At 44.5% G+C, this 26,798-nt stretch overlaps 1 protein-coding gene across 1 annotated transcript in view; it reads right to left on the bottom strand.

Moving 5' to 3' along the window:
- The window catches only part of SUPT16H (SPT16 homolog, facilitates chromatin remodeling subunit), a 54,096-nt gene that overhangs the window by 21,258 nt on the left and 6,040 nt on the right, over nt 1-26,798 (bottom strand). Inside the window, exons 7-22 of the mRNA XM_075212126.1 lie at nt 26,575-26,747; nt 26,351-26,441; nt 26,184-26,257; nt 25,762-25,874; nt 17,361-17,426; nt 17,050-17,148; nt 16,734-16,849; nt 16,465-16,618; nt 15,589-15,716; nt 15,371-15,506; nt 9,297-9,423; nt 6,639-6,757; nt 6,406-6,531; nt 5,518-5,630; nt 615-690; nt 327-496 (exon numbers count right to left, since the gene is read on the bottom strand). Coding sequence (XP_075068227.1) covers nt 327-496; nt 615-690; nt 5,518-5,630; nt 6,406-6,531; nt 6,639-6,757; nt 9,297-9,423; nt 15,371-15,506; nt 15,589-15,716; nt 16,465-16,618; nt 16,734-16,849; nt 17,050-17,148; nt 17,361-17,426; nt 25,762-25,874; nt 26,184-26,257; nt 26,351-26,441; nt 26,575-26,747 — 1,881 coding nt within the window. The remainder of the gene's footprint in view (nt 1-326; nt 497-614; nt 691-5,517; nt 5,631-6,405; nt 6,532-6,638; nt 6,758-9,296; nt 9,424-15,370; nt 15,507-15,588; nt 15,717-16,464; nt 16,619-16,733; nt 16,850-17,049; nt 17,149-17,360; nt 17,427-25,761; nt 25,875-26,183; nt 26,258-26,350; nt 26,442-26,574; nt 26,748-26,798) is intronic.

Here is a 26,798-nt window from a genome sequence, read left to right on the forward strand (position 1 = left end):
ACAACCATCAACCTATGACACTATTCAGTGTGACCAACTTCATTTTGTATACACACATTTATCTCCTCTCTTTATAGGTATTTGCAGACCACACATGTATGCAACAATACATATATACGTTATATAAGCACTAAGTAATATCTGAGCTTTAATTGACAACCCAGTTTAGAGATTGTTGGCAAGAGACAGGAAGCTTGCAGAGAAAATGCAGTATTGCATGGAGTTCTGGTTTTAAAGAGATAAGCATTTTTAATTCATAATTGTTACAACAGTTTCAACTTTAACTGACAATTTACTCTGTTCAAACTACTAGTTGAAATACTCACTTTAACCACTCCTTGATTGGATCAAGCGATGCCACAGGTATAGCATTGATCATGGTGACCTTTTTGTTGTAATCTTTGTAGACTATGACCATGTCAAAATTCTTCAGGTGGAACTGGACTCTCTCAAAGTGTACAAGCTCCACTTCATCTAATGTTACAACAAATGGCGGCTGTGGATTCAAAGTCAACAAAAATGTAAAAAACAGGACCATTTTAGGAGAACTTCATAAAGCAGAAAAACTATTTTCAAATTTCTATTTGTGGTCACTCAAAAGGTGAAATACTTACCCATTCAGTTGTGTTCACCAGAGCACTGCTGGTTGGCTGCAAGAGACAGGTGCTTCTATATGGAGCTCCATTGAACCTAGAAGAACAACATATAATTTGAAGACAACAATAAGGGGTAGATTCAATTCCCCACGTTGCTCTTTAGAACAACGCAGCCCATACATTATTACCGATACTACTATAGCTGCGCATTATTAGTTACTACAGTAATTTCTCCGCTGAAATTACCATAGTAACTATAATAGTGCCCAGACCTCTAAGTGTTTTTACCTTAAATGTCACATAAAAAGATACACAACAGGTTTGTACACTTGTACAAAGGTTTGCTCCACCCAAAATATAGTTTTGGGGGGTTTTTTTGTTCTTTTTTAAAAAGTTGATTTTTGTACTTTACATTCTCAATTTATTTTCAGATGCTGTAGAAATACACACTGAATTCACCTGCTGCTTTTCAGTTCACAACTAGCACTGCAAGAATAAAAAGGAGCAGAGCCTACAAAAATCCCCACTTCTGCTTCAGCATTATGGAGGACGGATTGTGTGATTTCCAAATGCCACCCTCAGTAGGAAGGGAGGAATGTCTAAGAACAGAATGTCTAAGGACAAACTGCTTGGAGGACCTCACAACCAAAAGTGGACTCCACAAAGACTGCATTGTCAAAAATTTGTGGCAATTTGAAAAAGTATGTGGGTATAATCAGATTGCCTCTGCAAACCTGAGCCACTGATTCTCCAGGACCCTCGAAGGTCCAACCTCTTTGGTTGATTGTTTCACAAGCGCAGAGGGAACAGGTACCAGGACCACCTGGCCAGAAGTGAGATAGATTGGGCAAAGGCACTGCACCCCTTCGTACGGCCCTTATAAAAAAAAAAAAAAGGACAGACAATGCGACTAAATGGAAAACTTGAAGGGGGCTCAAAGGGAGCACCCAGGTTCTGGTCCCACAGGACAAAGAAGAACAGAAGGGGTGGCTGAACTGGCCCACTCCATGTAACAAAGTAGTAGTGCCAATTAGCACTGCATATGCAGAGTTTGGAAACCTGGGCACGGAGAGAAATCTGAGCGTTTTAAATGCCCCTCTGGAAGAAAATGAGAGATACTAAACACCAAAGGCAGATAAGGTTAAGAGAATTTTTGTACTTACCGTTAAATAATTTTTTTACGAATCCATTTGGGGGACAATGCTACCCTTGGGGATGAGGTGAGGTTGGATGACCTGTTAACTGTTAAACATGGAAGCTGCTTCCCTCTCCCAAATCAAAATTAAGTGCTCAATGATTTGTGCTTTTTCTGGGGGATGTTTTCCCCCAACACAGAAAAAAAAAAAGTTTCTTCTTTTCTTTGTCACAGCACTTCTGTTCTCACACGGTCATATGAGAATGTGTGCCTGTGTTTAGATTGTTGGAGGAAGTAGTACCCTGTTGGCATAACACATCTCTCTGCTGGTACCCAGTTAGGGAGATCATGCTACAGGGTAGTGTTCGCAGTATAACAGTATTCAATTCTGCACCGACGGGCTCGCCATTTAGCCAGTGCTGCGTTGCCAGTATTTTCAAAGGCGGCCATTGGGTCAGCCAATTCAATTCTTCCAGGGGAATTTTGTGCCACTTTAAATCCATTTATCCGATTCCATTAGTGGACACAGCAACAATGGGGTATAGTAGGTGATTTGGAGCAACGGCACTTTAAATCTCAAAGTGTTGAGAGAATAAATAGCGCCTCTCCTACTATGCCCCTCCTAGATGTTTTGTTTTTTTAACAACAAAGTCCAGAAGAGAAGACCTAACAAGGAGACTAAAACTCCCTGAAACAGGCAATAACCAAACAATCAGAGAAAAGGGAAGGAGCGCAGTGTCCCCTTATGGACTCAGAGAAGTGGATTTTACGACAAGTAAAAATATCTTTTCTCGGTCATGCCATTGGGGGAACTTGACAATGGGAACATTCCAATGTTGCCCCTATGAGTGGGATAGCTCTGAAACAGCAGCATGTAAATCCATGCGCCCAAAGCTAGCATCCCGAGATGCAAAGCCCTGCAATGTGTAGAATTTGGAAAAGCTGTGGACAGTCAACAACATAGCATCCCCGCACAACTGTTCAGCTGACCACGAAGCAACAACAGCTCTGATCAAATGAGCTTTCAAGCCCATCAACAATGACTATTCGGTTGGCTTACCTTCAAGTGGCTAGGCCAAAGTGATCCAACGAGCAAGAGACTGCTTAGTGGTCGGCCAACCATGCTTGTGCGCATCATGCAGAACAAAGGAGTCATTAGTCCTATGTACCGAAGCCATAGGGTCCACATAGCACCTGAGTGCTCAGACCACATCCAGAAGCTGCAAAGACGCATCAGAAGACAGAGCTAGGAAAAAACCTTCGGATGACAATCTCCTGGTTTAAATGAAAACGTGAAGCCACTTTTGGTACGGGAGGGCTTCGAGAGAAGCACTGCCTGGTCAGAATGAGACACCAGAAATGGGGGTGGGGGTTTAAAGCATAGCGCCCCCAACTCAGACACCCTACAAGCAGAAGAGATAGCAAGTAAGAACACTACCTTCCAGATGACATAACGGAGATCCACCAACTCCAACGACTCGCTCGTAAGAGCCTGGAGCACCAAATTAAGATCCCATGGCTCGACAGGGTGCACAAAGGGTGGCTGAGCATGTAGAACCCCCTGTAGGAAAGTCTACACATCCTTTAGAACTGCCAACCGGTACTGGAAGAAGATGGAAAGCATAGAAACCTGCAGCTTCAAGAAAGAGAGACTGAAACCTTTGTCGAGAACGTGCTGTAGGTAGGAGAGCAAACAAAAAAGATTAAAACGGAAAGTGTGAAAACTCTGATTCTCACACCATAGAATACACGCCTTCGACACCCGGTAGTAATTAGCGGAAGACTGCTTTCTAGCCTTTAATCAAACCTGTACAACCTTGTGGCCCGAAGAATCAGGGTCTCCGTAGCCATGCAGTCAGAGCTATATAACTAAAAATAGCAATGAAGCGGGTCTTGGACAAGAAAATCGGGGCTAAGTGGCAACCGGAAGGATGGGCCTACGGCCATCCCAGGGATGTTGGGAGTACCAGGTCCTGCGCAGCCAATCCGGAGCCACCAGAATGGCAGCCATGAGATTTATCTCCGGTTGGCTCCAATGATGGACCAGAAGAACTAAACATCCGTGTGATGAGACCATTCAACCGGAGATACCCTGTGGCATCCCAGTTCTCCATTCTCGGGATGAAAATGGTCAATATCGCAGGAACAGGTTGTTCCGTCTAGGACATGGTCTGAGGTATCTCCTTCACAGCCATGGTGCCGAGAGTTCCCCCCGATGGTTCAGGTAGGCAACCGCTGTAGCACTGTCCGATTGGAGTTCCAGGAGCTTGCCAGTCTGAATCCCCTGAGCCTGTAAAAGCTCATTGTAGATCGTCCCACATTCCAGCACGTTGATGAGCAATAGGGCCTCCTGTGGAGCCTAAAGGCCCTGAAAACAGAGAGCACCGATGACCACACCCCACCCAGACAGACTGGCGTTTGTAGTAACTAGGTTCCAATCCCACGATAAGAAGGAATGACCCTTGGTGAGATTTGACCTGGTCAACCACAATGAGTGACTGACAAGCAGTCTTGGACAGCCTGATGAACTGCTTTTTCCAGATGAGTGGATTTGGACCAATTTTGGAGACGCTCCTTCTGGAGTGGTCGAGAATGAAACAGGGTACTGCTTTGAACACAGATACCATGGTCTCTAGGCGCGGAGAAGGGACACTTCCCGCTTGGCCAGGAGGGACCTGGTCATTGATAGAACCTTGTCCTCCGGAAGAAACACCTGCTGACACACTGTCAAAGTTGAGGCTAAAAAAAGGAATGCTTTGCATAAAAATCAAATTACATAGGCAGCTGAATGTGTGGTAGGACAGAATGCAACAGCAGGTCATCTAAATAAAGAACATTAGTGACACCCTGAGAACGCAAGAAATCAGCCATGACTGCCATAACCTTTATGAAAACCCTCGGGGCTGTAGCTAGGCCAAAAGGCAAATCCTGCAACTGATAATGTGCATCGAGGTCAGCAAAGTAGACACTGATGCCCCTCCCAAACGGGGACATGGAGGTACGCATCCTTTATGTCCAAATTAGTTATATTTAATGCTGCACCAGACTAGTACAAGCATATAAAGGAGTACTACATGCTACAAGATATTGCATAATGTTATTAGATATAAAAAAAAATCAACTAAAGTCTGTCTTATACAAAAGAGTGATTAATAACATTCAAAAATATATGTAGACGTTCCTGTAGAATGACAGAAGTAGACACTTTACATTTGCAGTGCAAGCTATAGTCTTAGTAATCTTCTAGCCACCTTTTGCAGAAAATGGCTAACAATATATGTTTTCTGACAATGATTCGCTTCCAATAAGCTCCTTGAACTTAAATATGTATATTGGTGAAAGTAATTAGTAGCTTATTTGAAAACTTGGCATTTTAGGCTTGGTGGCCATTTTTATTAAACCACTGTGTCAGTTATTTTGGAAATGCTTTACATTGATAAAAGGATTAAAACAATTCTCAAAAGGTCACTTGACCTGCATCTAACAAGAACAGAAATCAAAGAGTCAAACATTTGTACAGTAGCAGCCAAAGTAGTATACTCCAACAGCATATATGCCAATAGACAATATTTTCAGCAACCAGAAAAAATGTGTGACGTTATGGAGGGTAGTGGTCTTGCCCAAAAAAATCCTTAATTGGACAGACAGGGTCACAGCCTATTTCATCCTGAATTTCTAATTGGGATTGTTGGTAGGTATGCAAAGGGGTCTTCAAAATTTAAATATAGGCTAAACATAAGAATACATTGAGTGCAATGAAAACAAGAGTGAAGAAATAAACATTACCCTAAATCTCTGAAAGGCACCTCAAACTCCATATCCTCTTTAGTCAAAGATTCAACCTTCTCAATAAAGTTCTTGAATGCAGTTTTCAGTTTATGCCTCATCTCTCTCTCCAGCTGTTACAGTTGTAGAGAAAGGATACATTGATTAAATTAGGTAAAACACATGTACACGGACTACAAATAATTAAGCAGAATGAATAAAACTGACCATTCCCAGGTACAACTTAATTTGTTATAAAGACATAGGGTATTTATGAGTATTGAGGCAGATTAATGGGAGCAAAACAAAGGAAAGTTTTACAAACATTTTTGTCCCTTGTCTACACAGACAAGTGAATGGATTATCATGGGAGCTGATAAAATAGTCAGAATAGAGTATCTCCTGAAAAGTGGGTGCCCTGGACAAGGAAATCCCTGTTTTATTACTTCGGTGGATTTACACTACCCTCGAAAACAGAAGTTCTCAGATATCAAGGACCTAGTGTTTTGCCAAGGTAAACCACAGTTCTAATTGTAGACTTTAGCAGACTGAGATATTCAAGTTTGAAGCCCATTCATAAAGTCACATAAAGCCCATTTTCCAAACTCAGATTGATAAAAGACTCCAGGTTATCATAGTACTCCACACATTAAGTGTCTTAAGGTCAAGCTCTTCACTGCAACAGGTCAGCATTGGTGACAGGCATACGAAAGTTACTGCCTACCAGTGAACCAAAACATTGTACCAAAACATGCAGCAGTCTGTGCTAGTGTGTGGCAATTTCAAAAGTCTGTGCTATTCTTATAGAAACCTAAATGAAGTACTCCACTGATTTTGTAGGAAGATTTTTCACAGCCACAGAATCAATTTCATCGTTAACCAGTTAAGACTATGACTGTTCTTGCTCACCTGTTCAGCATACAGGTCATCTCGATCATGCATGTGCTGATGCTTTCCAAGATCTGTGGTGATCTCTCCAACCTCTGTGTAGAACTGGACATCTGTGTGCCTCTTCTTTCCAAACATTATAGCATTCTATTTAGAGACAAAAATTGTATGGGAAAAGATGCCATATATTTTCCATAAAATATCTTCCAAATTTCTTTATGCATGTCAAAATAGGCTGTTTCATTACATTATACCTTAAGGTGGAAATGAAGTACAATAATCATCTCTCCATCACAAGGCTGGAAAATGGCATGTTTGATGTTGTTATATAAAATATCCACTTTATCCCCTCTCACAGAGGTGAAACGAAAGCCTAAAGCAGAGAAACAAGTATCACATGTTGAATTGTCTATAGACAAAATGCACAACCTGTCTTAATAAATTGCTGAAAAAACATGTTAAATTTGCATCTCTCCAACCAAGACAAGACTAAGCGTGTTGTAATACAGGCTATTTTTTTTTCACTCCAGGGGTTAAATGCATCATTCTCCATGTTCTGCAAGTCGCCAGAAATCGGCAACTTTGCAGTGAAAATTTAAAGCGGCGATGGCTTGTAAAGGCTTACCTTTACAAGCTATCGCTGCTTTAAATTTTCACTGCAAAGTCGCCGATTTCCGGCTACTTGCAGAACACTGAGAATGATACATTTACCCCTAGGTCTTTAATTTTTTATTTTATTTTTTGTCTAGATGGTGTCACACAAGCAGATTTCCAGCCCTCACAGCTTTTTAGAAAACTGCAGGCAGAATTATGGGCTAGCAGAAAATGAACTGAAGAACACAGGATGTTTATTCTTTATATTTTCATCTGAATCCATTTGGGGAATACTGGAGCTCTGGGGTATAGAGGCTCAGCCTGGAGTTTGTTCACTTTACATTTTCTTCACAAAGTTTGAAATTCTTCCCATCTATATCCACTTGCCTGCCAGGAAGTCTGTTATTTTTCTAATAAAGCCTCACAGGAACAGAGCAACTAAACAAGAGCAGAAAGGAACTAAATGAGAGAAACAACATTCTCCAACATCAATTAACTTCAAACTAAAAATAAGGAGAACTATAAAGAATATGGAGTGGGCGCACAGTGTGCCAGTATACATGTATTTAGAGAAAAGGGCCCTGAATTCAAAATGCTGAATCTGCAGTGAACCTGATGAGACACTGGTGTCACCCCCAGACCAGTATGTGCAGGTAGGCGTCCCTTGATGTCCATGGACACCATCAGCACCCCGTTAGACACTGCTGATCATAGATCTACACAATTCTATTTTGAACTTGTCCAGCCATAGATGGCTGTTCAGAACAATCCTTTATTTAGTGTCCTTGAAGGACTGGTCCAGTTTCTGGACTAAGAAAACTTTGGAGTAAAAGCCTCATCTCCTCTTTCCTTTTCTGGACTCTAGAAGACAGGATAATTTGAATGGCTAGTCTTGTGTGTTTTCTGGTAAAGCCGTGGTGAAAAATCAATATTGCAGTGGCACGTGAGACCCGAGACTCCCCCCCCCCCCCCCCCCCCGCCCCCTTTCCCCGTGATTTAGGAGGTATTCCCTTGTGACAAGTGTCCGATGTGTAATCACACTACATGTCCAGGTACTGGAGCAGCCATCTGGCAATCAGTGGAATCTAGGCGCCTGGATGCCTAGGATTGCATTCATCCCTGCTCATCTGCTGGTTTCAGGCTACCTCTAGGACACGCAGGCTAGGCCCTAAACTGTATTAAAGGATGAAAAAGGGACCGAAAGGAGCTTTAGATCTAGAATCTTTTTAGATGGAAGGAAAAACTCTTTCCCATCCGTCCGCCCCTCTGTAGACATGGAGATATTCTCATCTAACTTTAGGCCAAATAAACCCTCCCATGAAAAGGAGTCTAGAGTATTTTTGGACTCTGCATCAGCTTGCCAAGCGCAAAATCTGAGTGCAGGCCAGGTTGCCACCGCCGAAGTAGAGATCATGGCCTCTACCAGGCTTGCATCAATGGAGGTCTATCCTAAATATTTTGCTGCATCTCGTATGTGTTGAGAGTAAAGGCAATTCAGACCTGGGACTACCTGACTGCAGAACCTTCACCGGCTTGTCTGTCCACCATTCCACAGCCTTACTAACCCAAGATGAGGCCAGGGTGGGTCTGAGCTAAGGGTCACTTCCATTTTTCTGTCTACTGCTGTCTTTAAGGGTAGCTGCTCATGGAACCAGGATGGTGGTATATCTGGATAGGCATGCCACAGGCGAGTCAACCTTAGGCCGTGATTCCCACTTGTGTGTCAGCACTATGAAGAGAGTACAGTGTCTCAAGTCTGTAGGATACAGGAAAATGGATCTGGGAATCCCCAGGCCTCGCATAACAGGTCCTCTAAATGTGGTGATGATGGGAAAGGGACCACGTTCTCCTTCTGACTTTTAAAAAGCGATGCGGAGTGAACCACAGATTTCTCACTCTCCTGAATGTTCAGAAATTGACGGTCCTCCGGGGCCTCTACTCCCTGTGATCGGGTGGCATCTCCCTTCGCCATTGTGGAAGGCTCTGGATCAGAAAACTCCAGAATTTCTCACCTTCCTCCTGAGAAAAAAGACCCAAGATGGAATTGTCCCTGGAACACAAGACCGCAGGGAGCGGATGTCTACGGGATCTGGAAGTGGATCACGAGTCTTTCACCTCCCTGGAACGTCCGCTTCAAAGAGGACGACAACTATTCTAACCCTTGAATAGTATTAGGCAGTTTCTTGGCCCTGCCGAAGTACCTAGAACCGAATCTGAGAGACCCTGAGCAGGGGTTTAGAGCAGGTAAGGTTCAATTAAATAATACTGTCTGCTACAACCAACTGAGGTCTTTGGCTATATAGTTCATGTCAACTCACCATTTACATGGGCCTCAAGGGAGCCCTGCATTCTCTTCTGGGCAATGTTGGGTCTAATGTAAAGGTCCTTCAATTTCGGGTTACTACGGTTGAGGTTGATGACCAAGGAGTCTTGCTTGACAATGCCCTGTGAAGGAATTGAGAAATCAGTAAACACTAGTGAGCAAGGACAGAGGACAAAAGGTAGAAAGAGGATTTTTATACTCACGATAAATAAGTTTTTCTGATTCCATCTGGGGGACACTGCTACCATAGGGTTGTGTGAGGGGAGTGGAGTTTGGCACTTAACTAGTTAACTTGTTAATGTATCATGCTGACAGACCCTTCACCTCTGCTACCCCCTGTAGCTCCTCAGTTTAATTAAAAGCTCCAAGGAAGATAGGCCAAACAACATACAGTAGAAAAGCAGAAGGGAGGGAACGCAGTATTCTGCAGATGGAATCAGAGTATAAAAATCCTCTTTCATCCTATCTGGTGGACACTGCTACCATGGGGACTCTCTAAAGCAGCCCCCTAAGGGAGGGACCGCTCTGACAACCCGGCACATAAAGCACAACGGCCAAAACTGGCGCCCGCCGACGCAAAGACATTGAATTGGTAAAATTTTGTAAAGGTATGGACCCAAGACCAAGTGGTTGCTCTGCATAACTAGTTCGCTGAGGCCCCATTTCGCGCAACCCAACACCAACCCAAAGCCATCTAGCAATAGATTGCTTGGAGGCCGGCCACCCGGCCTTCAAGCAATACAAGCATTTATTTGATTAGCCAAGTAAAATAAATAAAGAATCCGTGCTGCAAATCTTTGATGTCCTATGGGCATAGATTCGGAGAGCTCCGACCACATACAGAAATTCCATAGAGCCTGTTCCAGACGCTTGTGGTTCCTCTGTGAACACCGGAACCACTATTTCTTGGTTAACATGAAAACCAGAAACTACTACAGAAACCACCCTATCATCGTGAAACACAAGATAGGGTTAGCGACATGAGATCTCCCAGCTCGGCGACTCTACAAGCTGACGCAATAGCTAGTAGAAAAGCAACTTTCCATGTTAAAAACTGTAACTCCGCCGTCCAGCGGTTCAAAGGGAGGTCCCTTGAAGCATATTAAGGACCAAATTAAGATCCCAGGGTGCCGTGGGCAGGACATGTGGAGGTTGGATGTGCAGGACTCCCTGTAATGGTATGTCCGCCAGGCGAAGGTGAAAAAACACTGAAAGAGCCCGAAATCTGCACTTTTAAAAAAGGACCCCAGGCGAAGGCCCCCATTCAGGGCATCCTGGAGCAAGGCAAGAAACCTTGACAGGCGGAACGAAGCCATGAGGCAGGTCCGGCTCTCACACCATCCAATGTAGTTAAACCAGTTTCTGCTCAGTGGCAAATACGAACAGAAACTGGTTTTCTAGCCTTAAGGAGGGTCTCCACTATTCGTGAAGAGAACCCTCTGAACCTCCAAAGGTTGGCTTCAACAGTCATAACGTTAAATTCAACCGAGGTAAGTGCTGATGTTGGAATGGTCCCTGTAGGTCTTCTCGAAGAGGTAACCGAAGACCTGGCCCTACCGCCATCACCAGAATGTCTGAAAACCAGACCCGCCGCGGCCAAGATAGAGCCACCAGTTTAACCGAAAGTCCGCCCTGCTTGACTCTCCCAAGGACGCGGGGAATCATGGAAATGGGAGGGAACAGGCATCCTAACCTGAAGTCCCAGGGCATTGTCATTACATCGACAGCTACAGCCAAGGGATCCCTTGCACTTGAGCAAAAATTTAGGAACTTTCGGTTGTGACGAGATGCCATTAGGTCTAGGTCTGGGGTCTCCCATCAAGCGACCAGAGACTGAAAGATCTCCGGATGAAGAGACCATTCCCCCGACATAATTGCATGGCAGCTTAGATAGTCTGCTTCCCAGTTCTGGGTGCCTGGAATAAAGACTGCGGAGATGGAAGGAACGTGATTTTTGGCCCAGGTCAAGATCTGAGTTACCACCTCCATTGCTCTTGCACTTCTGGTGCCCCCGTCTGTTGACGTACAATAACGCCACTGCAGTGTCGGACTGTAGACGTACCGGATGGCCGTGTAGGATGGACTGGGTGCCCTGTAAGGCCTTTAACATGGCTTTCAGTTCCAGTATGTTGATGGGGAAAGAGGTCTCCTGAGCGGACCAGAGCCGCTGAAGTCTCAAATGAAGGGCCACAGGCCTCCATCCCTGTAGGCTGGCGTCTGTGGATACAAAGATCCAAGACCATGGGGCAAAAAACCTGCCGACTAGCAAATTGTCCTGGGCTAACCACGATATGAGGGATTGTCTCGCCTCTGGTGACAAGCGTATAAACTGGCATTCTAACTTCTGATGGGATCCTGACCACTTCTTTAGATCCTGACCACTTCTTTAGATCCTGACCACTTCTTTAAGAGATCCCATTGGAAGCAACGAGAGTGAATTCAACCGTGAGAGAGAGTCTCGAAGGTCGACACCATCTTGCCTAGTAAGCTCATGCATAATAGGATCGATGGTCTGCGGCAGGACAAAACTCGAGTCGCAGTGTCCCGTAAGGATCGTGATGTGTCCTCTGGAAGGAATACCTTCCGTCTGTTGGTATCCATTATCAGTCCCAGAAAAGTCATTCTCTGGAAAGGGGTTAACTGGGATTTTTCCGATTTATGAGCCACGCATGCATCTGCAGGATCCTGATGGTGAGCTGTATATGCTGGTCGAGCAAATGAGCGGAGGCAGCCTTAATTAGTAGATCGTCCAGGTAGGGCACTATCTGCACCCCGCTGGAATGAAGACAAGCCACCATCACCGCCATTATTTTTGTAAACACCCTTGGCCGAATGGGAGAGCTCTGAATTGGTAGTGAGAAGGTCCCACTGTGAATGTGAGAAGAGCCTGATGTGCCTTCCAGATAGGAACGTGGAGATAGGCATCCTTGATGCCTATCGACGCCATAAACTGGTTTGCTTCCAGTCCGTTGATAACCGACCTGAAAGATTCCAGATGAAATCTGTTCACCCGCAGGTGTAGGTTTAATGGATTTAGGTTTAGAATAAGGCGAAAGGAGCCATCTGGCTACCGGAACAAAAAGATTGGAGGAGAAACCTAGTCTCCTTTGTTGTTCCGACACTTCCCGGATGACTCCTGTGGAAAGAAGAGAGGCAACACATAGGAGAATTGCCTGTTTTCTTTGTGGGTTGAGGGGCAAGCTGGTTGTGAAAAACCGACGAGGGGCTGGGCCCGATAGGTCCATTCTGTAACCTCCCGTCATGATACCGCAAATCCGACTGCCCTCCGAGGACTCTGCCCACTGATCTTTGAACAGAAGCAGACGTTCCCCGACTCCCGCAGCCGCTAGAAGGGGGGACACCATCAAGTTGCCAGTTTATCCGGGAGCTTGGAAGAGGGACGATTCGTGGAGGAGGAGGAAGACCAATTTTGGCAAGTGTCCCCTGGTGCCAGATGGTCTGGACCAGAGTGTCTGGCCCCGACAAGATGAGCCCCCCCCGAAAGGGCTATCTAAATGATCCAAACCTGGTTGTCCTAGGTTTTGGGACATTGACTGGTAGGAAGGTACTTTTGCCCCCTGTGGCCTGGCAACTTATGCTGCTCAATTCAGGCCCAAATAGCACTCCACCGGAATAAGAAAGAGACTATGAAGATTTCTTTGATTTGGTGTCTGCATCCCAGAACTTCAGCCATAGTGTCCTCCTGGCCGCAACTGCCGTTGCGGAAACAGATGAGAAAATGGGAGCTGCGTTCTGGGCAGCTTTGTATACGTATCCTGAAGCCTCCTTGAGGTGAAGGGCAAGGGGAAGTAAGTCTTGTCGTTTCACAACACTTGGAGTGCCCCAGGCTAGCCAAGCCTGGTATAGAGCAAGGTACCTTCATGGAATAACAATCCTGCGATCAGGTTGTTTCCAGGATGCTTCTGCGGTCTCTTTCAACTCCAATGATGGAAGAAAACAGATCGCCCGACTTCTGACCTTTTCAAAGAGACTCCTATCTGTAGTTCTAGTCTCCTCCAGGTCTATAAGGCCCAGTGCCTGTCGCACTGCTACCACCAGGTCATCAATCCCTTGATAACTGGGAGATTCCTCTGGGTCCATAACCTGTGCGGAATCAGAATCCTTTAAAACCTCACCCTCCTCTTCTGAGGATCTTTCCGAATCAGAGAGGGACAGAAGGGGGTCATTGGATCTGTGTCTTTTTCTTGGGTAAAGGTCTTGGGGCCTGCAAGAACTGGTTTAATCGATCTAGGCCTCTGACCAATGTTGTAGACCAAGCCGGTTCTCCAGTAAGAGGGGCTTGAGAGAAGACTACGGATGAATCCCCCGCCTGTCCTGAGGCAACAGACTCGGAGGTCCCTGTGATCCCCCCAGAATTAAGGGGGTCTACTGTTCCAGAGGTTGAAGGGAGTACCGCAGCAACCGCCGGAATCTCTGCCGGTTTAGAAAGCAGGTGTACCAATGTGGTAACTCCCTGGGTCAGGGCAGCCGCCCATGCTGGTACGTTAGCGTGTGCCTGCGCTATCATGGGAACCCCGCCGCAGTCAGTACAAAGCTCCCCCGGGTCCTGCTGTTCAATGGGTAATTTAACTTTACACTTGCAGCAGGAATAATACTTAGCACAAGGTGCTTTACCCTTGTCAGACATTTTAAGTTAACAGTGTATAGCAATAAAATGTAATAGGCAATCACACAAGAAATTCAAAGAAGATACTAACTAATCTATGACAGAAGTCAAAAGATAGTATCGCTGTAAAGGCTATGTGTGAGACAACAGAATATCTATGCAAGTAGTATTCTATGTTATAAATCTAATTGCATGAAATAAATTTTCTAATACACCCCTATTTAAATTATAGTGAGTATAGCAAAAAATAAGAATTTTTTTTGGCACTTAGCCTTCCATAAGGCTATGATGTCTGTAGCAGTAGAGGTCTGTCAGCAGCTCTGTGTCTCAAGAGTAGCTGCTGTCTTTCTCGGGCAGTTCTTTTGGCGCCTTCAGGAGAGTCCACAATGTCTATGCAGGCGGGGGAGCTCTATTATTTTAGCAGTCTCCATACTACACTTCTGTTGTCTGCCTCATTTTTTTTTCCAGATGTCAGCCTGGCGATTTACTGCCTCTTCAATAGGCAGTAATCGATAAAATCCTGCTGCTCTGCCACCGTTGTGGCTGCTGCAACTTATAACTAAGTTCCTCCACTCCTCCTTTTTCTGTGGACGGGACTTGGTATGCTCCTTAATGGCAGCCTCCGACCAGGGCCGGATTAACCCGAGGTCTAACTGGGCTATAGCCCAGGGGCCTCAGGCATCCTGGGGGCCCTTCAAAGTCCTCAGCAGCATTATTGATCGGTCCGGGGGCGCCCCCAGCCCAATCAATGCTGCTGAGCACTGTCAGTGCAGTCCTTCGTCCCCGGCGCCGCTCAGTAATCTGCTTACTGAGGAGATCTCGCGAGAGTTCACGAACTCTCGCGAGAGTTCACGAACTCTCGCGAGATCTCGCCAGTAAGCAGATTACAGCGCGCCGCGGAAGGAGGACTGCACCGACAGGTAAGTGCTTGGGGGGCGGCTCACATTGGGGGCCTCACGGGTTCCCTTAATCCGGTCCTGTCTCCGACGCTGATTACTGGCACTCTCTCCCACTCATTGTAGCCTCATAATCGGATAAAGATCAGTGCGACAATGGCTTATAAGCCACCTGTCACACTGAGAAGGGGGAGATACACGGACCTCCTGTCAGTGAGAGCCGTCCGGCTCACTGTGACAGCTGCCCCCTTTCACTGAACTAGTGTGCTATGTATAGGACAGAGCACACCCCTGTATAGTAAAAGAAAAAAAGAAAAATCAGTTAAATAAAATAGTAATAACCCCTAGCATAAGTAAGCCCAACTCCCTTGGGCACTCAAATAAAACTGGAGAGCTACAGGGGGTTGCAGAGGGGAGGGGTCTGTCAACTAGTTAACTTGTTAAAGTGACAAACTCCACTCCCCTCACACAACCCCATGGTAGCAGTGTCCCCCAGATAGGATGAAAGAGAAAATACAATATAAGTCCAACACTACATCCACTCACCTCCTTCTCCTTCTCCTCTGCCTCACGTGTCTTGTACCTTTTTTGCACCTCCTTGATAATGCGGAAAGCATTTTGCAAGTTAAGTGATGGCACAGCAGTTTCCCCAGGAGTCTTCATATTGGAAGCTCGGTAAGTTCTGAGAAAGACAGTGTTACAAATCAAAAGATCATGAACAAGCTACTTAAACTTAAAAAAAAAAAAAATCCATCTTCACTTACATTTCCTTTACAAAAGTGGCATCAGGGTTGGGAAATATGTTGCCTTCGTTTCGTCCTAAAGCACTGCCTGGGCAGTAGAAGTTGATTCTGAGATAAGTGTAATCGCCTTCAACTGACATACTAATGTTCTACGTAAACAAACAAAAAAGAAAATAAATTAAAGACCTATGCTTCCAAATCTTAAAAGGCTGCACATGATCACACGTAAGAATTGCAAAATTTACTGTGGATTTAAAATACACGACACAAATATACTAACAAATTGTGTGGGGAAGGAAATTCTTTCTGTCCCTAGAATGATAGAACAATTCAAATCCATCAGAACATTTACAAATGGCTATATAATACCATTTCTTGCAAGAAAGTCAACTAATTAATGTTCAAAGAAGCTCGTGGATCTACCACTTTTTTCAAAAGAAAAAGCAATGATGATAAAATGGGGACATTTGACTAACATTTGGTCAAGAGTTATCATTTGAAGCCTTCGCTCACTAAAATTTTTCAACATAAGCCCCAAACCATTTAGCATCAGTATTTGAAAACAGTTGAAAGGGAAGAGAGTGGTATATTGCTTTTTGAATCATAAAATATACTGCTAAGTTCCTAGATGGTAGGTTGGTATTTTGTACACAAATAGTGCTCTCAACAACCAAAATATTTGATTACATTTTCTTGAACATGAAAACGTCTAGAATTTGAGAATGACAATTATAAATAAAAGAAAAAGAAGAAACCCCACAAAGCACACTAAAACATGACACAGAGGACAACACAATAAAAATGTGTCAAAGTAAAATTAGTATTAAAAAAAAAAACACTTTCAAAAGCAACACTGCAAAAAACATGTTCAGGGTACATACAGACAGATGTTACTACCTTTATGGTGGCAATGTGGAAAGGAGTAGCAATGCCAAACACAGGCATAATTACAGTCTCATACTTCTTGTCTATATAAATCTTCATCTCCCGAATATCTGGCTCCTTTGGCATTTGAGAGGAGTTTTTGTATGAAACATTGGACTTTCGTGCCCTGGAGGAAGACACACCACTTACTACGAATGACTGTAATAGCACAAAACAAAGATGTGCAGTTTAGCCTAGACACTGACAAGTACGAGAAACATTTACCAAGCACAGGAACTTACTTCATTGTCTGCTGTTCTCCCTTTTGTTCAGTTAGTCTCCTTCGAGCCTCCTCATTTAGTTGGTTGGCAAGCTCTTTCTGATGTGTGCGCCGTTTCTCCTCTGCTGTCATCTCATTCTGTAGAATAGATGAGCAGTGAGAAACAAAAGAAGACAGCACAACAAAAACAAAGAAACAGGCAGGTGAAAGAACATAAAAGTCCAGACATGGGACATGAAAGAAGAACAAAGAACCAGAGGGACGAAAAGAACAAAGCACAACTGTAGTACTTCATTCATTTGCTGGGATATTTCACCACAAGAATATATAGAACATACTCTGGTCCTTTCAGTCAGGAGAGCAGCAGCTCGGGATCCTCGGCCTAAGAGGTCCTCTGCTTCATCTTTCTCCTCCTCCTCCTCTTCCTCATCTTCATTCTGTTGGAACAAACAGATTCTTATAGTGTTTTGATTGGAGAAAGAAAAGAAAAACAGTAAGTCACACTTCTAAATTAATGCATGATCAATTTGAGAACTTTGTGCTACATAAACGAAGATTCTACAGAACTAAAGCAAGGCTAAGGATAAAACGGTTAGATTATAAATAAATGCTACCGGGGGATCAAACGTCATTATTTTCTACAGCTCACCTTTAAGAAAATGCCCACATTCTTCACCTTCTTCTTAACACTGGTGAGAACAGTTGCGGATCCCTCCTAAATATAAGAAAGAATGCTTATTTACAGCAAGGCAAAATCTTACACTTGTTTGTTGGGTGGCACTTAATTTTATGCCATCTCAATAGAGCGGCTATGAATGAAAAATTGTTCAAAGAAAATCCCACTGACATTGCCATGTAATGTCACTAGACTTCCTCCTGGTAGTTAGGTCAGCAATTTTGACGGAGATAGCTGAACCAGCCAATAAATAAAAGGCATTACCATTAGATAAATGCTGACATATATCCAACAACAACTATTGTAGTTACTAATTGCATTTCAGTCTCTTATAACCCCTAAAGTCAACCCTGGTTATAGGAGACAAACAAGCAAAAAATAAACAAAAAAAACTACAAGACACAATATACTAAAAGTAAGCACATTTGGTTACCCCATACTCACGAGAACTAGAAAAATACATTTAAAGGAAAGTTATATAAAATATGTTACAGTAACCAAGCAAAAGAATTATGGAAAAGAGGATTTTTATACGACAAATCCGTTTCTCTGATTTCATCTGGGGGACACTGCTACCATGGGGATGTATGTGGGGAGCTTGGAGTTGACACTTAAGTTAATCTATTTAATACTTTCTGACAGAACTCCTCCCCTCTGCAATCCCCTCTAGCTTCAGTGCAATACAAAAGCCCCAAGGAAGGGGAAACTACCGCCGAAGACCAAACAGCAGAAAAGCAGAAAGGAGGGAACGCCGAAGTAGGTACTTAGCTCCATGAGGTCCAGTACACCGTGTCTCAGAGAAAGGAGCCTGTCAGCAAGTTTGTATCTGCAGACTCTTCTCCTCTTGTTTCTTCCTGCTTCAGTAAGAGTCCATGTAGGCTGCCAGGACATGGGGAGCTCAGTTCACCTCCTTCATGAAGGCTCTGTAGTGGTACCTGTTGGCTGTGGTGCTGCTTCTATGTTTAAGCGCAGGACAGCCATTACACCTATGTCTCTTTGCTAACAAAGATGGCACCAAAAGTGTGACACAAGTCCCCCCCATGCTCTGAAGAGCGGACGACTTGGTAGAATCCATCCAAATGGGCGGCGCAATTTACAGAGTACCGGCGCTCTATGCCCACAATGGCAGTGCTGGTACCCTTAACTGTAGTGAGCTGATGGTCTCTGTGCAAGGAAGGGGCTCCAGTGTGACAGCGGTCCCAGAGACCGCTGGCAGCACCTGTCATGAAGCGCTGGCAGGGAGAGCCATCCTGCTCTCACTGAACTGTCGGCTGTAGCTGTTTTCAGCATAGGAGTCTCCTTCAGTTCTGCATAGTATCCCAGCCAATGTTTGTGCTGCAGTGCAGCAAAGACACAGTTCGTAAAATAAATGAAAATAAGATAAAATTAGCAAGATGTAGCTGCAGAGCAGCCACAGTAAGCTCAACTCCATGTGCACTCAACAAACACTGAGGCTAGAGGGGATTGCAGAGGGGAGGAGTTCTGTCAGCAAGTAATAATTAAGTGCCAACTCCAAGCTCCCACATACAACCCCATGGTAGTAGTGTCCCCCAGATAGGATGAAAGAAGAGAGGATTTTTGCAATTACGTTAAATTTGTTTCTCCGATTCCATCTGGAGGACACTGCTACCATGGGGTTGTATGTGGGGAGCTTGGAGTTGGCACTTAACAAGTTAATTTAATTCTTGCTGACAGACTCCTCCCCTCTGCAACCCCCACTCTAGCCTCAGTGTAGTTCAAAAGCCCCAAGGAAGGGAAAAACCACCACTGAAGACCAAATAGCAGAAGAGCAGAAGGGAGGGATCGCAGTGTCCCCCAGATGGAATCAGAGAAACTGATTTAACGTAAGTACAAAAATCCTCTTTTCTCTTTCATCCTATCTGGGGGACACTGCTACCATGGGGACGTTCTAAAGCAGCCCCTTGAAGGGAGGGACCACTCTTTAAAGCCCGGCACGCAACACTGCGTCCAAAATCAGTGGCCGTAGGGCCCACAGCAACTAGGCAACGCATGTGAAATGGCAGCCAAAGGACTATATAACTCCTTGGCCAAGTTGATCCTCTAAAACACTATTAAGATAAAGCCAGATCAGCCCCACAAGTGGGTGGAATTGGCGCTAAGAAAATATGACACAGGCCGAGTCGATAGAGACCTGTCGGACAGAGGACAGAATGCTCCTAGCGAAGGTCTGCTTAGCAGACTTTTCCAACCTCCGTATGGAACCATATGATCAGAACTCTCTTCCTAATATTGGATGGCAATATTGGGCTAAATGTGGACTTACTATTAAAAATAGGCAGGCATCTCTAGAAGATGTGGTATCTGTATGTATGTATGGGGCTGGTTACTGATTGCATATATCCTCACAATCCAATGTAGCAACCGCCATTCAAACAGTGCTGTTAAAACAATGTCACAATAAAAACAAAGGGCCACGAGTCTGGGAAGGTTGGGTAGTGCACTTACCTCCCTCCCCAGATGTTGTGTCCAGATAATCTATGCAGAAGATCCTCCTTCCAGATAGCGATCCCGCTCCTGGCCGGTGTGTGCTTCTAACGACGTACCAGGAAGCAATCTCAAAGTCTCTGTCTGCAAATATTCACAACGCCATACTCGGTAGGACAATACCAAAGGTTAATCCAGGCAGTGAGAAAACTGATGTTTATATAAGGGTCTATTTTCCAGTCAGCGATCCCGCTCCTATACGTGGTGTAGATCTCACGACAAAGCCGGAAAAACAAACTCGGGGTCCGGTCCGCGCATGCGCGTATAAGACCATATGTGAATATTTGCAGACAAGAGACTTTGAGATTGCTTCCTGGTACGTCGTTCGAAGCACACACCGGCCAGGAGCGGGATCGCTATCTGGAAAGGGGATCTTCTGCATAGATTATCTGGACACACCATCTGGGGAGGGAGGTAAGTGCACTACCCAACCTTCCCAGACTCGTGGCACTTTGTTTTTATTGTGACATTGTTTTAACAGCACTGTTTGATTGGCGGTTGCTACATTGGATTGTGAGGATATATGCAATCAGTAACCAGCCCCATACAAACAAACATACGGATACCACATCTTCTAGAGATGCCTGCCTATTTTTAATAGTAAGTCCACATTTAGCCCAATATTGGCATCCATAACTGATTTTTTACATTTTACATATTTGTTATTTCTATATTGCTTCTTATTTACACTATCCCTTGTATCCCTCTTTTGCGCTGGGGAATCCATTGTTGTTTATTCCTAGGGGTCGAGACCACCTCTTCTATCTGTTCCTCCGGCTGCCTATTTTCATCCATCACGCGGATAGCGCGGATCCCCCACACTCTATTTTCTAATATTGGATGGCCCCACCACTAGTAAGAGACTTGACTCATTAGTGATCCCAAGTTAAGATGCTATTTTTAAGAAGAAACGGGGAAATAAAGAGTGAAGTTTAAGATGGATTTTCATCTTTACTTAAGAAATTCGTCATTTGCACAGTGGATTTTGCTTCTTATCTCCCTTTCTGAGCATGTACATGGAGTGGATATACTCAAGTTAAGCAAAAAAATGGCAGATAAGATCACACATGAATCAGGCCCAAGAACCCTATGTTAAAGTAAAAACCTCCAGATATAAGGTCCAAAGAGGCAGCCAGCTCGCAATGAACCAGCACCAAAACCTCCAGATTCATTTTGAACCCTAAAAGGCATTGAAAGCTGATCGAAGGGACTGAATAAGAAAAAGGACAGACTCCACGGGCGCTCTAAAGATGCAGTCCAATTGTTCTACCTTATATTTGGTTTTGAGTGAAGGAACTGTACGAAACAGCCCTTACATTGCATAAAATGGAGAACATGGTATAGCCACAAGGGACTATATAACCTTATACCCTGGACCAAGGACTCCAATACCCCGTGGAAACCACTCTACAGCTGAATACAAAGTTTTGATGAAGTTGGTAAGGAATGAATACCCAATGTCTTAGGCCCCCCTGGTGCTGGGGAAGGAATCCTGGAGTTATGTGCAGATCCCCTTTGGGAAGGGTTCGCACCTGTTGCATATCTTCAGGTCTCTGCAATAACAGAGCAAGTCCCGGAGGGAAAACTGACTCCCGAACAGTCAGGAACTGAGCCAGAGAATCTTCCTGCAGTAATCTGCAGAAAACTAGAAACAGGGAAAAAAGAAGTTGTGGTGCTCACCCCCGCCTACGAATTACTGAGCACCCTGTTCAACTTTGCAGCCACAGGTTTCCTGGCCACTATTGTGGATGAAAATCCCCTGAACCATCACAAACCGACCATAACGGACCTGAACCTGGGGAGGAGGGATGAGGGAAGAGGTCTGTGCGAAGCAGACGATTCCCTTCTACCTGGACCCAGCAAAGAGAATACGGCAGCCGGAACTGGTGCACAATTTAAAGATAGTAGAATTCTAAAAAGAAAAGGCCTCTTTCATAGAGCTCCCGGAGACTCAAGGACCCTGCAAAGTGGGAGGAATAGGTGTCCTATGTGGAACTTCCCTGCCCTGGTCCAGATATAATCTAGGTTCTGGTGACCTGGCAAGACCCCCTGAGATGTATATCAGGTAATCCACTGCTGGCAGAGCGTCTGAAGCTGTGCATGGAGAGACTGATTTCTCGCTGGACTGCTGTGACAGAAATCTACCCAATGAACCAAGGCTCTAATTTAATGCCTCCTGGCATTCCTGGTTCCACCCAGTCAATTGACAGGAATCCCAAACCTAAGATTGTCAGACTGAAGGAGGAATGGAACCCTTAAGGAAGTGACCGTGCCCCCTGCTAGGGCAGAAACATGTCCCTTGGTCTAACTTATATCTGTAGAGCACTCTCTCTGATCGGGTACCTGATGTTGGATACCGATCCCCTCTGTGTTAAAAAGACCAATGCTCTCCAGCCCCATAGGCCGGTCTCTGTGTCACAGTGTTCCATGAGCTCAGGGCCAAGGCCTTGTCTGTTGTGAGATGGTCCCGTCTCAGGCATCCATTGAGATATAGGAGTGTGATCCACTGCTGGTACACATCTCCCCGTCATTCAAGTTCCGTTTCTAGACGGATCCCCCCCCAAAAAGGGCAATCTGATATCCACTGAAAAGAACGGAGACCACAATAGATCTTAACCCAAGGTCGAGAAGATACAGAATGAGGGCTCAGAGCAAATATGGGACTCAACGGCCTAGCTGGCTGGTGAAGCAGAAGGAGGATGAATATAACTCCTCTGCCCTATATTATGGGATCCCGGCAGAATAAGCCTTGCTGATCTGTCTGTGGGATCCTGTGTAATAGTGCGGTACTGGACTAAACCAGATCCAGGCCAAGGCTCTTGACAGCCTTTGGAAGCTAGGACTCTGGGTGCCTCTCTTATGAGAAGAAAAATCAGCCCCTCCCTGAATGGCCCTGGCCGAACGGGGTCTGCTACGGACCTCTGTCAGATACACCACCCCAGAGGAACTGGCAAAAAAAAAAAAATCACTCTCAGAGCCCAAGTTTGTTTTGAAATATTCCACAGAGTAGGGCACTCACCTCCTGTGGGCCAACATGAAATGTATGTCAGCCTCTGGCCATACTGATATTCCAACCTGATAAGGGGAATTTTTACAAACTCTGTGTCGGCACAGGAGGACCTTAAATAGAAGGTCCTGCCACAGACTAAGGACAGGTAATGAACGGATACAGCATACCCTGTTTCGCATACCTGTATCCCTAAACCTCCGACAATGGCATGCCATCGGGAGCAGTGCCTTGTAACTGCACTGGCCGCTGGTCTGCTTAAGTTTTCCAAGCCCTACCTGCCTTAAGGTAGGCTGTGATGTCAGGTAGGTGTTTGTATTAAACAGATACCCGCAGTACAATACTTCAACGCGGCAGAGAATAAGGGTCAAGTTTTATAAGCCTTCCTTTTTACCATCAGGTTACCTCACCCCCCGTCTCTAATTAGATAGGTTCTAAGTCTAGGTGACCGGTCACCACCAGATCCACAATGTTCTTATGCCTGGAGGTTTCTTTCCGACCCACCGTGGGGAAAGGCAGAATCCTCCATACCTGTTCTGATTTAGAAGAGTCCTAGTGTTGACAGACTACGAGGGCAGGCTCGAGTTAAACCTTGTTCACTTGTGTTCATGGCTTCATGTGGGTGGAATCAAGAACCATGTAAATGGTTGAAGGTCTGCACTAACCCCCGAGTGAGAGGGTTCTCCTGGGAGGACCTCCAATGCTATGTGACCAAGCTGGCCCAGGCCCGTAACTACGTTAGGGTCGTACTTGTCCCCCTTCCTGGCAAGTAGCTGAACACGTGTCACTACTGACTACTCTCGGTTGCACACACTGACGTGTGTATATATCTGAGGGGGGGGCGTTACCCTGGTCCTACTTAACATAGGTGAGCCCCACAGTCTGCACGGACAGGCCCGGGTCTTTCAGTCCACAAGAGAGACTATTATTTATATTATAACCAGTAAATCTTTTAACCCAGGCGCTTCTTTTTTGCAGCCATTGTTCCTGAGACCAGGTAACTTCTGCAGCAAACCAGTTTGTCGTGGTTTTCCTACTTTAGGAAGCAACACAGTCAGAACAGGTGGCAAATATACAAATATAGATAACTGTTGTTTCTCAGCTTTCAGCCCAACAGTATCACCATCTGAATTAATATATGTGATATCTGTTTCAGAGTATACTTCTTACTTAAGTTAACTCTAGACAGGATAGTGTCCACTGCCCAATGTATATTAACTGTGGAATATCATTTGTCAGTTAGCAAACGGAGCATCTCATACTTAAATACATGTACACAAATAGGTGCTGAATATCATAATAGTGAACTGTACATATACACATATTTATACATACATACATATAGACATATATACAAATCCACAGATATACATATATACATGCAAATAAATTCATGAAAGTACTTAGCCCTCCTAGTGGCCAAGGACCATCAGTGAGAGAGGAGCCTGTAGTCATGAAACCGCCTTTCTGTCTGCAGTTTCCGCTTCAGGAATACAGCATTGTATTGTCGCAGATGAGGCAGAAACACCGAACTGGTCTGTTTCACCCTGCCTTCTCTCTTATCTATAATTATATCTGTCGATAAAAAAACGGTTTCTGCTGTGCTTCTCTAGCAAGCCTGCGGCAGTCTTATAGAAGTATGTCTTTTTTTGCGGGCCAAATAGGGATCCCCAGTCTTCCTCCGCATTTGCAGGGAGTGTTACAATCCGAATTAGAAATGGACGTCCACATTTGCGGTGTCCGACGCTCTCTGCCTAATGGCAGCAGCGGACATCTAGGGTGATAATTATTTTTTTTTTTTATATACAATAAATATCTATAATAATAACAACAACAATAGAAAAAAAAGCAGGTACTTAGCTCCATGTGATTTAGTACACCATGTCTCTGAGAAAAGAGCCTGTCAGCAAGTTTGTATCTGCACTCTTCTCCTCTTGCGTGTCTTTCTGCTTCAGGAAGAGCCCATGTAGCCTGCCAGGACAGGGGGAGCTCAGTTCTCCACTCCCTTCATGAAGGCTCTGTAGTGGTACCTGCTGGTTGTGGTGCTGCTTCTATGTTTAAGCGCAGGACAGCCATTTCTCTTTGGTAACAAATATGGCACCAAGAGTGTGTACCTAAGTCCCCCCTATGCTCTGAGAGCGGGTGACTTGGTACAATCCATTCACATAGCGGGTGCCATTTACCGAGTACCGGCGCTCTATGCCCACAGTGGCAGTGCCGGTACTCTTAACTGTAAAGACCTGATGGTCTCTATTGCAAGGAAGGGGCTCCGGTGTGACAGCGGTCCCTGAGATCGCTGGCAGCACCTGTCATGAAGCACTGGCAGTGAGAGCCGTCCTGCTCACACTGAATTCTGTAGGCTGCAGCTATTTACAGCATAGGAGTCCCCTTCAGTTCTTGCATGCTAACCATTTAGCAAAATAAAATAAAATAAAATGAAAATAAAGTAAAATCAGCAAGGTGTAGCTGCAGAGCAGCCACAGTAAGCACAACTCCTTTGGGCACCTAACAAACACTGAGGCTAGAGTGGGGGTTGCAGAGGGGAGGAGTCTGTCAGCAAGAATTAAATTAACTTGCTAAGTGCCAACTCCAAGCTCCCCACATACAACCCCATGGTAGCAGTGTCCCCCAGATAGGATGAAAGAGAAATATGTTTTTTCATATAAATGTAACTTTTTGTCCTATTCCCTAGCTAGTAGACATAAAAACAAAATTCAAAAACTATTTCAAAATTAGCACAATTCTGTCTAAAACAATATACAATTTGCTTGGTAAGACAGAAATTATTTCTAGTAACATAGAACGCACAAAACTATAATGAGCCTGATAATGGTGTGACCTTGAACAGGTTAAAAAACTTACCTCGTTCACCAGCAACGTGTCCCCAATAAACAAGGCATAAGTCTTTTCCTCCTGCTTCTTTCCCTCTTTTTTTGTGAGGTCTGCCAGCCCCAAGTGAACACTGAACACCATACCTAGAGTACAAACCTCTGTGTCAGCAAAAAGCACAAGTTACATTTCCCAGCAAGTATAAATGTATTCATGTGAAGACTACAGAAGTCCAACCCAAACCTTTAAATTGAGTTGAAGCATATTTTGGTGTGATATTAAAAACAAACAATCATTAAGGAGGTGGCCTAGCATTGTTTTTTACTGAATGCAGTACAACTTTTCATTCCAATTTATTGTTTGTCATATTTATACACATAACTGACCAGTGACAAAATATGTACAATTTGTCAATGAAAAAATGTTCATGGTATGAAACAGATTAGGCCACTTACCTTTCTTGAGTTTGTATTGATTTTTACTGTTGATTACAAGAGATCCTTCCCGGAACTCTATTCCCATTGCAAAGCTGCAGAGAAAAGAAAGAGAAAGGTCAATGAGAAAATTGATGTGGTTAGGTCATCCACATTATAGCATATAATGCAGAGGGCACTGTACACACCCCAGGTTCTTAGTGATCTTGCTCATGAGATCTGGTTTCTGCTTCTTCACCTGATCCATAATTGCCTGGTAGACATCACAAATTTTCGTGCCTAGTGTCAAGACAGAACAATGGTATGCAATCAGCAATTTCGGAAGTACATGCCACTTCATTTTGCATATATAATAGAAACAAAGTTATAGCCACAATATGCAGTGTCAGACCAATTCCAAAATGGCACATACCATGCTTGAGTTCCTTGCACAACTCATCCTGTAGCTGTAGCAAGAAGTTATAGTTGTCTTGCATTTCCTGTGTGGGGTCCACCATAAGAGTACGCACTAAATTGGAGCAGTAAGATTTATAGCGAACACCCATGGCACATGTGATCGCCCCAAAGTGCATGTGATTTTTGTCACTGGAAGCAAAAAATCCAAGAAAAAAAATAAATAACTAACAGTCCACATGT

Source organism: Mixophyes fleayi, chromosome 1 (genome assembly GCF_038048845.1).
Source record: "Mixophyes fleayi isolate aMixFle1 chromosome 1, aMixFle1.hap1, whole genome shotgun sequence".
In the NCBI taxonomy this organism is placed as follows: domain Eukaryota; kingdom Metazoa; phylum Chordata; class Amphibia; order Anura; family Limnodynastidae; genus Mixophyes; species Mixophyes fleayi.